The sequence below is a fragment of the Fulmarus glacialis genome, unplaced genomic scaffold (genome assembly GCF_000690835.1).
Source record: "Fulmarus glacialis isolate BGI_N327 unplaced genomic scaffold, ASM69083v1 scaffold23868, whole genome shotgun sequence".
Taxonomy (NCBI): domain Eukaryota; kingdom Metazoa; phylum Chordata; class Aves; order Procellariiformes; family Procellariidae; genus Fulmarus; species Fulmarus glacialis.
This window is the reverse complement of record NW_009230458.1, coordinates 6,453-17,712: the sequence shown is the minus strand read 5'-3', so window position 1 is coordinate 17,712 and position 11,260 is coordinate 6,453. Positions and strand designations below refer to the sequence as shown.

Sequence of the window (11,260 nt, the reverse complement as noted above, 5' to 3'; positions counted from 1 at the left end):
TTGTGGGAAACGATGAATTTAGATATTGTTTGTGATACTAGCGTTGTGTTTTAAATTGCTTGACCTTAAACAGAGTAAATGAAGTTACCCAAAGTGGTGAAATTGAGTGTTCCATTATTATGGCTTGGGGCAATCAAAACTTGCAGACATCTATCAGAATAAGTAGCTTCAGTTTCAGGTTCATAACTTGAAAACACAAAAGCAAGCGTAATGAATGCATGCTGCTTTTCTCGGGTGGATATATCTGGCATTAGAATTGCATTACATCATGGGTTAGCTTTTGGATCTTGCATAAAGAAACAAGATAAATTACTTTTTTAAACTGTCACTAATAATTAAATGTTCTGACAGTTTCATATTTGGCTTCTCTCAAGAGGTGATTAATAGGGTTCTGAATAACTGTAAATTATATAAATATGGATTTACCCTAACCATGTCTTAATGTTTTAAAGTAAGCATAGCAAGAATGTAAGCGCTAGGTAGACTTTTCCTGCTTCTTGTAAAATGCAGCAGTAACGTTAATTTAAAACTAGCTGATTAGCATATGAAAGCTTGGTAGCTCTATACATTGTGAACTTGAAGTTGCATTTTTTTCTGTAGATCCTAAAAATGTCAGCTATCACTAAGGTTGTATTATCTAAGCCACTAATAGTGGCCCTCTAACTTCCTATCGTACAGGTTTAAAACAGTAAAACATCCAGTAAAACAGCTTTCCTCTTCTCTTGGGAGAGAAAACTTATAGGCCACTCTAGATAAGCTCTGGCATCTTCTTGTGGTAGAAGCCTAAATTACTTAATGAATCACAAGGAGTCGCAAAATCTTCTCGTAATAAAAAAAATAAGCATGGAGCCTGCCATCTTTTGGGGCACTTCTGAAATGTCTCTTCCTGATGACTCGGCAGTAATGCAAATGTGCTGGCTCTGTGTGAGTCAGTGAATGGCTTTGAAATAGATAGTTCATTCCTTGTAAAGCTTGAGCACCTATGTTGATGTAAGTGGTCTAGGACCTTTCTTTTAATTGAAATGAACTTTAAAAGAGGTAGCATAAGTAGTGTAACTAGAATTAGCTGATCTTCAGTTTTCCTCATTAGTAAATCTTTAAACACAAGGATGTAAGAACTTTAAAAAAAAGTCCTTTACTGGTCTGTGCTAGAAATTGAAGGACACAGTGCCTGCTGTCATCGTCTTGTGTGCTCTGAGAACTGAACAATCTACCTCTTGCAGAAGGGTAATACTCCTTCTAGTTAAGGAATGGCAGTGTGGGGGAAACAAGTAGTGACAGTTCATCTATATTTGCAGAATGGTCTCTGGTCTATTAATATCCTCATTGCCAGTATGAGGAAAATACATGTGAAAACTTTGGAAAAATAAACCTTCCCCAATATAGCCTTTTTGGAATGGATTGTAGTAGAAATAGAAGGTGTTGATCAGCTTACGGTTCCTCTTGTCATGTCTAGATACTTACACAGAAATTAATGAGCGAGTAAATCCAACAATTGTTGTCCACAGTTCTGGAAACTTTAGTATGAAGTGTTCCCTTTGCCAAGGGATTGAATGTAGTTCTTGGAAACTACTAATTTGGAATGGTGTCACTTCAGGAATAGACACATGCACTTGCAGCAATATCCTTGATGTTAGATATGGTGCATTTGTTGCAGCTGTATTGGCTGCAGAGCTTTGGGGCTGGATGCCTGCTTCTGGAAGAGTCTATATGACCTTGATCTGCCCTCTTCTAGGAGTATAATAACTGTTCCAATCTCACGTGGATGTGAGGACAACCTTGCAAGACCTTAGGCAGAGCTGCCTACTTTGTTAAAACAGCAGCAGTTTGATTCTATTTTAGGCTTTCACTTGCCTGAAAACAACTTCCATTTTAAAAATGAAGGCTGACTTCTGTTGGCACAAAAACATTGTGCCAAGAGACATATTTGAACTTGTTTAGTTAAGGTTTTGTGAAAAAATTGAAGTGTGCACTTGTCTTGTGAACTTCAATTAATTATTGCTGCAGTTCAGTTAATGAGAAAACAAAAAACAAGTGGTTAGACTAGTCAAGGGCACCCTAACAAAGCATCTTGAACTAGCCTGCAGCTTGTAACAAAGGCTCACTGAAATGCACATCCAGCGTGATTTCCTAAGTAGACCTGACTGTTCCCTTACCATAGCTGTTTGTAAAACAGTGCTCCAAGAAGATGGAAGTCAGTGTGAGGTATGTGACTGTTGCAAAGTGTTCTGCAGCTTGGGGCAGTGGTAGGTGAGCAGCAATCAGTCAGCAGTAGGCTTTCTGTTAGTAGCTGGTTTCTTGTAAGTCATAATTAAGAACTGAGTCTTGTCAGTATCTTTGTTAGAAAGATAATGTTTAAAAGTTCTCAAGCATTTTAAAAAGTATAGTAGCAAACAATCTTAAATATATACTGCAGTCTGGCTTTCATGCATAGATCACTCACTAAGTTACTACAAAAATATATGATCACTTAAATGAACCCCATATACAACTGGAGTGTAATTGCATGTTAGATCACTGAAAATGTGTTATAGCTCATGTTTGGTACAGCCACAGTTGGCCTGAGCTTAGTGACAGCAAGATCTCTGGCAGTGTTTGGTTTGACCTACTTATGTGGGTATAAAAAGAATTCCAGGTGACTTCTTCAGAGCCTCCACAGAGGAACTGTAGCTGTTTAGCTTTGTCATGGGTAAACCTTGACTGCTTTTGGCATCCTTTTAAACTAGTTGGGGTGGGATCTTGGATGCTTTGAACTCTTAATGAAGGATTAATGTCTTCCACAGACCATAATAGGACTTTATCTTGCTAGGAAAAAGGTACTTGAGCAGCAAACACTTGTCACAATGACACCTCTTGAGGGAAACGGGATTTTTAATACTGTTACATTAATCAAGGTTAATGCCACGGCAATTTCCTGACTTTTACCTGTCTTCTGTTTGGTACACTTCTTTATGTCAATTATGAAAGAAACTAACTGTTTTCTTTTTTCTTCCATGTGCTTTTTGAATGTTAAACAATGATGGCCCACTCGGAACAGTACGGTAAGAAAAGGGAGGGGACTTCTGGTTTCACTTTCTCCCTAACTTCAGTAACTTGTAGCCGTTTTGCCTAAGCACTGTTTTGACCTTGCTGGCATCTGAAAAGCATACTGCGAACCTCCAGGAGTGATGCACTAGTAATATTTATTCACAAGTCTGAGGTTAAGGTGACCAAACATTAGCTCCTTCAGAATGTCTCATAAAGTAATCACTACAAAATTAAAGGGGCATCATTTTTTTTCCCATACTCTTTGCTAGGGAGATCAGATCAATTTGGAGCCATTCTTCTGTATAGCAACAATACTGGTACATAACTGAACTACCTGGCTTATTTTTAACTAGCTTTACTTCAGACAATAAATGGTACCATATAACTCTCACTACAGGCTTTTCTTTCCTTCAGCCTTTGTTTACTCCTGAAACTGGGAGTGGGTATTTTATGCCTGTTATACTGTGAATCATAATGTTATTGAAGACTTGCTCTTCTACATAAACCAAAGACAAACTGCATGGGTGTAGTTTAATTCTTGTGTGCAGAAACTTCAAAGGGCTGCCTGCCTGGAGGCACTTAAAACTGGATAACCATCTCAAGTGGGAAAGTTCCAAATCTACCTCCCTGGTCAGAAGAGGAGAATTACTGTCACAATGCTACTGGGATGTGAACTGATGATTCTTCAGCTTGTGCAGCCTGAACTTGAAGTGGTCCATAGTCTATAGTGTATTATTTGTTTATGTTCTAATGGCAGCTGAATTAAGTAAAAAGGCCAAGTTGACTTGATTTACCTTTCGAAACAGAAGTCACCACTAAGACTCTCAAAGCTGTAATTGTTGCATAGATTCAAAAAATCAACAAGTTTAGAGCCTTAGAGTTGTTTTTCTGAAACTACAATTGTTTAAATAAGACTCCTGAAGTGACTGTAAAAACCTCACCAAGTACATGTACTGCCTCACCAGTTACCTTTTGCAGTCTGCTTTAGTGTGGTCATGCTACCACAGGTTGTCTTGCTGTCTTACTGTGCACATAATCATGGTTATGTGACTAGATGTTTGGTGTTGGTCCTCCTACTGTGCTTTAGAACTATTTAAATAACTACATTAAAGCCTCTAAAACAATATCCTGCGTGCGGCTGACTTCAGTTTCTGTGAATGTTCTTGTTCTGTTGCAGTGTATCTTGTGTGTAAGTGGTATTATAGGTACATTTCTTTACACTCTCTAACCGTAGCTGTACAGTGTAAATACCATGTAGCCATGCAACTCTTCTCAGTTATGCCATGTTATTTCTGATGTGTTTGAGAGTCTTTAACCATTACAGATGTCAATTTCCCTATCAGTAGGACTATAGTAAACAAATGCTTTTATTGCAGTCTTCAAAATATTCTTAGTATAAATCTGAGTTTGGACCAATGCACATTCTGTAGACACTTGCAGAAATACTACATTGTTTTGCATATTGCACTACAGTTAAACTATGAAAACAGTGTGTACAACTTAAAGTCACTTTTTTCTATACTTTTTTTTAGTTAAGTTTCTTGTATTGCAACCCAAATCTGCAGGAAGCAAGTGTGGCTTTTAATCTTACTGTAGTGTTACAAGCTAGTCTCCAGACTGGCAAGAGTATCTTGGAATTAAGATTACAAGAAACTTAAAGATCCCCTGACAATTCCAAATCGTTGTAATATCTGCAGTGTTACAGTTAGGGGAAGTGTCAGAAGAACAGGTGTAGTTGTATCTGCAAAGCTTTTTCTTTCAAGGTGCATCTTCTTTGCCATATCTAGCCAAGTTACTTTTAAGCATCCTTAGTTTCCCATTAGGAGAAGTTGATGCAAGCACTGCATGCATCTTCTGTGGGAAGAATTCTACTGAAGCCTTGTTACTTGTAACAGTAGTGGAAACTGGACTAATGATACTATTTTTCCCAGTTTGGAGTCTTTTGGACAATACCCATCAAATTGAGCTCTCATCATTTTTTCTGACTTGATTCTTTCCACTTCTTGTTTCTGTTTTTCTATCTGTGTACACACCTGTAGCTAACTGCTCTACTCTTATATCTGAATAATTGAGCTTTAGGTAGTCACGAAGTTGTTTCAGCAATTGCAGATGCAGCTCTGGGTAACAATTTGATTTGGTTGCATGGCCCTGCTCTTTCAAAGAGATGGTGTAAGCACTTGGAAGAAGATGCTTACGGAGCATTTCTTCATTCTCAGCATAACATGAGAACAGTTCCAGTTCTTCAGCAAGTCCTTGTGTTTTCATGAGATTTTTGAGAAGCCTTATTTGAAAGAGAGGAATGCTAATTCTCTGCACAGAAGTGAGCTGTAGATCTGGGGTTATTATATGACTATACCAATTAGACTGCTTAATGATGGCTGAGGTATAATTACACAAAACTGCATTTCAGTGGCCTTACAGTAGTTCTTCTCCAGTCTGCAAGAAGATTCAGAGTGGGTTCCCCTTCCTTCCCTCCTGAAGACTAGATCCTGCTAAAAGAAGGGTTTAGTTTTTCTCCCTTATATCCAAAGTAGTTCCTGTCTTAACTTGGAATTTTACCCTTAACCCTGTCCTCTGAAGCTTTGTGTGGCTAAGGAAAACTGTGAGAATACTGCAGGAGGTCTGTGTTTCTGTGTAACTTTATTTTCCTTTTCCCTCTTTACAGCACTTTTGGGGGCCAGTTGCCAACTGGGGCCTTCCTGTTGCTGCTATTAATGACATGAAGAAATCTCCAGAAATCATTAGTGGCCGAATGACATTTGGTAAGACAAACTTCTTTTCAGTAAACTGACTGCAGAACACAGATTCTGTCCTTCAAGCAGTGATATATTATTAGTTGCTTGCAAAGTTGTGATCAACAGATATAGATATCAAATATCTTGTTATATAACTTCAGAGGCCACTTGAAAATTGAGGCACTGAAAAGTTGTAGAGCTCTCTTTCAGAGGGCTTTCCAGTAACTTGGGGGGAGGGAGGTGGGTCTTGAATCTTAGCAGTTTTGATCACCAGACTCACTCCTAAAGTATAATTCTTTTGGTATCTTATACTACTGCATGCACTGGTTCAGAATGCATCTCTTTACGCAACTTTGTTCTTTGTATCAAGAACAATGATGCCTTGCGGTTAGTGTGAGACTTAAATATCAACACTGACAAAATGAAGAAATGGTAATGCTTGGTGTGCAGGGTGCAAAAAGCAGCTGAGGGAGGTTAACTCCTTGCAAAGCAGTTGCCTGTGAGAGGCTAGCGTGACTCTTAATGGAATAGTGTGATAATTTCTTTTTAAATGCATAAGCAGTATTTTTTCCACGTTTTTTGGAACATGTATAGCTTTTGCCTAGATGACTGTCTCTGTATTTTGTTATTCAAATACTTCTCTAGGATCATAAATCTGATAGCTTTAATTTATTAGCTTAATTTTGGCATTATGTCCCTTCCTTAACTCAGTTAGTAACTTAATTCTGAGTAAGTCTTCTCCCCGAAGCAAAATATCTTTGGGTTAAGGAAATTTATAGCCTCACGCTCACTAGGTTCTGCTTAGAGTAATTCAGTCTCTTAATCAGCTTCCTGGAGATGGAAGACAAGTTTGAATAGTCTCTTGTATAGTGAAACTGTTTTGCAAATAGTGCTTTAGCGGCAGCTACCCAGCTCAGCAAAGTTAAGACACTTTTTTAATTTTTGTAAGTATATATATGATGGGGTGTGTACAAATGTTTTATCCCACCTTCTAGGTTCTAGTTGTCATTACATTCCACTAGCATGAAAATTAAGCCTCAACAAAATGTGGATATTAAAAATAATCTACTAACACTATCTATCATGTTTGCAGCACTGTGTTGTTACTCCTTGACTTTCATGAGATTTGCCTACAAAGTGCAGCCAAGGAACTGGCTTCTTTTTGCATGCCACTTGACTAATGAAGTTGCACAACTTGTTCAAGGAGGACGATTGATCAAATACAGGCAAGTCACACTTCAAAGGGGAAGTCATAAACTGATGGCTTTTGGAATACTGTTAGTGGCTTTTAGCTGTGGTGCAAACCCCTGCATGGTTTCTGAACTTGTTTAACTTCATTACATTTTGCAAACCTATTAACAAGCTTGTCAGTAGGCTGAACTATGACTTGTTGCCTTGCACCTCCTTTGAAGCTTCTGAGGGGTGCACACAGAAAAGGCTGAAAACCCGTATGGTCGTGGATGTAGACAGGGCTTTCAGCAGCTGCTGGTTATTTTGGCATTTGTCTCATGTATTATGTTGATTAGTCCACATGTGTCCATATCAGTAACTAATTCCTGAGATGGAAGCACCTATAAAACTGTGAAGGGGTTGTATGTCTGAAAGAGAAGTCAAGCAAAACAGCTGTAAGCTGACTGTTCTCTATATGGGGTAGATCCAACTGAGTGTGATGGGGGAACAGACTGCAAGCAGTCTCGTACCTTCCTTATGTAGCAAGTAGTGCAGACACTGCCCCAAGCAATCCTGATGAGTCAGGATTATGGCTTTTCTCTCTTCTGCTCCAAGAAATCAATGTGGAGCAATGAGAGGATGAAGCCTCCTGAACTATAAATTAAAAAATGAGACTGAGCAAAACTGCAAGTGGACCTGCCTTTGCATAAATAACTAGCCAGGTGTTCTTCATGCCTGAAGTTCTACTGTAAGTGCAGATTTTTTACAGCAATTGTGGTTCAATATTCCCTCTTACAAAAGCTGTTCTTCTCTTGGCAGGATGGAGAAAAAGAACTAAATATCTAACTTGAAATAAGCCAGGGAATGTGTTCATCCCGAATTACAACCAAGGAGGACTTGCCATCTACAGTTGCTGTGACAATTACAATGGGGATAAAACAGAAACACCTATTATGAATATGACCCCACCAGGAATCCTTTCTACTAATTTTTTTGTCTTGCCTTTTAAAAAGTACTATTCAGCAATGTAAACCATTGCATTTAAAGTCTTGCTGCCTTACAGGTCCTTAATTAACTACCCTTTTATTAAAAAGTTAGTCATCCAAACAACGAGCAATATTTGAAAACCAACTTTTTTTTATCTAACAGTCTACAAAAGTGGCCCGTGATGCTTTGGCGAAACCTGTTTTCAAATCAACATGAACAGAGGTCAGCAAACAGAACTGTAGGTGGTATCATTGTTCTATGTATTAACATATTCTTAAAAGCCATTTAACTTGGGTGCATTCATTCCTATTCTGTCTCTTTTTTAACTTAAGCGGTGGCTTGCTAATCTACAAGAACAAATGTGTAGATAGGCAGCCTGGAAGTGACCAGCTTTCCCTCTTCCCTTACTGCATGCCTTGTCTCAGTAAAGAGACTTCATTAACATACATTTTTAAGCCGCACACTATTTAAAGAAGACTCAGAAAAGCAAAAGCATAGCACTGAATGAAGGAAAGCAACGAAGTCTGATACTGTTCTTTAAGAAGTTCTGAATGGATTTTATTTTTCTTCCTACTGTTTGAGTTGTTCTAGATGTATGTAATCCTTACACAGGCAAAAACTTAACTTGTTTGGAGTCTAAGATCTGAAGGACACAAGGTGCCTTTCAGTAGTTTTTGAATTTATTGGGAGAGTGGTTTTCCTGCATGAAAAGTTACATTGATGTAAAGATATAGATGACAAAGAATGTATGTGATGGATTTTATTTCAGTGCAGTGGTTTTGAACAATAAACATGTTCCAAATGGCAATAAATCCCTTCAACATTTTGAAAAGTTTTGTTTATCATATTGTGATACCAGATCCTGAAGTGAAATTTTAGTATGGAGTGTCACTTTATTACTGTAACATCATGAAGCAAAAACAGGCTGGAAAAGTAAATGGTATTATCCTTTGTATGTACTGAGTTTAGGCAAGTGTCCTCTTGCCTAATACCTACCACTTCTTCCCCCTCCAGGAAAAGGGGGTGTAGGTACTTGACTGAGTATTCCTGCCATGATAGGCAGGGTTGAATTCAGGGCTCTCACTATGCAGCTGAGTAAATATTACATATTGTCTTCTAGCAATTATAAGATGGTCAATTAAAAGACTTGCTTTAATCCTAGGCTGATACTGTGTTCCCAATTGTGTAACAGGCATACAAGAAAGAGGCTTATAGGGCATACTCTGCTGGATGGGTAAAACTAGTACTGACTGCTACTTGTTGCTTCAGAAAAGTTAGTGCATAAAGCTGCCCCTTCAGTACTGCTGTCCTGTCACAAAAGTAGTCATCACTCTCCTTCCCTATCTCTTGGGATAGAAGAAGCATTAGGCTTTCGTATAAATGAGTAGTGAGATACAAGCAGATAAGGATAACTGATTATCTTAGCACCTTATAGTTTGTTATGTTATTTCTGGAGAGAAGATAACTTACAGGTGACTTTGAACTTCATAGGTATAAAATGTAGTGTTTTGGGCTGCTCTTGGGTAAAGCTTGCAATAGATGGAATACTCTAGCCTCACCTGGTGCTTTGATTATTTGTCATTACCTGCTGATTGTCTTAACTTTCCTAACTAGGGAATACCATTTACAAGAGTTTATCTTCTCTCATTTTCCTGGTAGCTGCCTGCACCATATTTTCTCATGTATTTCCTTCTACCTTTCTCTTTCCTTTCTTCCCCCCCATCCATTCATTGTGACAAGGCTCAAGTTCTTTCATACTGGAGTAGTGCAAGAGTGAATTGCAGGTGGAAAGTGGGCTCCAACTTGCTTTGATTAGATTTTAAACTGGTGATGCTTCCTGCAGTCCATACAGGCCTCGACAAAAAGGGGAAGGGGTGGAGCAAAGCATCTTTCGTGGGACTTGTAGGGACAGGGCCCAGTCTGGGATGGGGAACTTGGGGCTGGGTGGATATTCCACAGCCTGTCAATCTGCCTTGTGACAAAAAAGTTTATATGGGCAGAGTGCCACCAAGTGGCTTGTGTGACACATTGGTATATGGCCATTTTGGGATGGTGCTGTCTGGGGTAACCCAAAATAGAACATTTTAAAGAGACTGGAGATTTTTGTATTCTGGAATCTGAATACCTTAATGGAGCCAATAGCTTGGGGTTTTTTCGGTTGTGGGTTTTTTTTAACTCTGGTAGCATTGGATAAAAGAATGGGGCTATGCTAGCTTAACTGATTAATAGTAATGCGAAGTTAAGCTCAGTATTTACATTCGATTTATAAGATTATAGGGCTTGTCTCTACATGCTGTTATGGTGGAATAGCTATTTGGTTTTAATTTCACAGCTTGCTTTAATCCTAAAAACTTCTCAACTGTAGGATATGTCCTGCCACTGGAAACCTATGCTGCTCTGATCCCACACACTATCCTGTGTGTACTGCTCCTGTTCCACCACAGTAAGACTGGGAACTACATGGCCTTTCCTGTCTTGCCGCAGTGGCTGCTGCTGCAGCGTCAGCTGCTGCCTTCTTTCACGTTTTCAGACAGAAAGGAATTTCTCACCTTTCTGAGCAAGTGCTGCTAGACTGCTGGTAAGGAATGTGGCACCCTTGGGAATTCAAGTGGGAGACAGAACCAGCTAAGCTCTCAGTCTGTCCGTCGTTCCCCATCTTCCCCCAGTTTGAGCGTAAGATCTCTTGACCCGCTTCTTCAAGGGGAGACTTAGACTGTAACTTACTATGGCATTAAAATAGCTCACAATCTCTTCCGCTGTTGCAAGATTAAGTGTCCTTGGTCTGGAAGCTTGCTGATTTATGACTTGAATGTGGAGGTCATTTGGTAGCACAGCAATAAATGGCAAAAAAGCAATAACCATAATGGTGGGGTCAGAACAGAAGAAATTACTTGCAAGGCTTCTTTAATGAGGGTAATAACAGCTACCTATAGTGAATTTTGTTCAACCTCCCACAACTGTCTCTTGCTATATAATCATTTCAGCTAATGCTGCTATGTATGGTATATTCTTTTTTTCATTTCGCTTCTATGACTTCTATATGAAGAAATGAGTTCTCCCTGCTCTAAAACCAGCAGAAAACTCTCTTTGGCCAGGGTGCTGCAAATACAGCCTGCCAGCTCTTAGAGAAAACACATTCCTAGTAAAACCTAGTTCTCCATAGCATTGTGGGTTATCTTTTGTTCTCCATACAAAGCACAATGGTGCCATCTGAGCAAGGGCAGCAATGTAGAGGACTTGGGGGGGGAAAGGGACAGAAGTTTCAATAAGGTTACAGACTGAGAGAAGGCAGCAAGAAAGGGAGAGTTCACTCCTTGGGGCCAAGACAGGTTTTGACTTAG

General features: G+C 39.1%; 1 protein-coding gene across 1 annotated transcript; it reads left to right on the top strand.

Annotated features, from left to right (window-relative positions):
* Positions 1-2,898: 2,898 nt before the first annotated feature.
* On the top strand, positions 2,899-8,745 carry MPC1 (mitochondrial pyruvate carrier 1). Its single transcript, XM_009584237.1, has 4 exons — positions 2,899-2,934; positions 5,693-5,789; positions 6,856-6,988; positions 7,752-8,745. Exons 1-4 carry the CDS (start codon positions 2,899-2,901, stop codon positions 7,768-7,770), a joined length of 285 nt encoding a protein of 94 aa, XP_009582532.1. The 3' UTR covers positions 7,771-8,745.
* Positions 8,746-11,260: the final 2,515 nt, after the last annotated feature.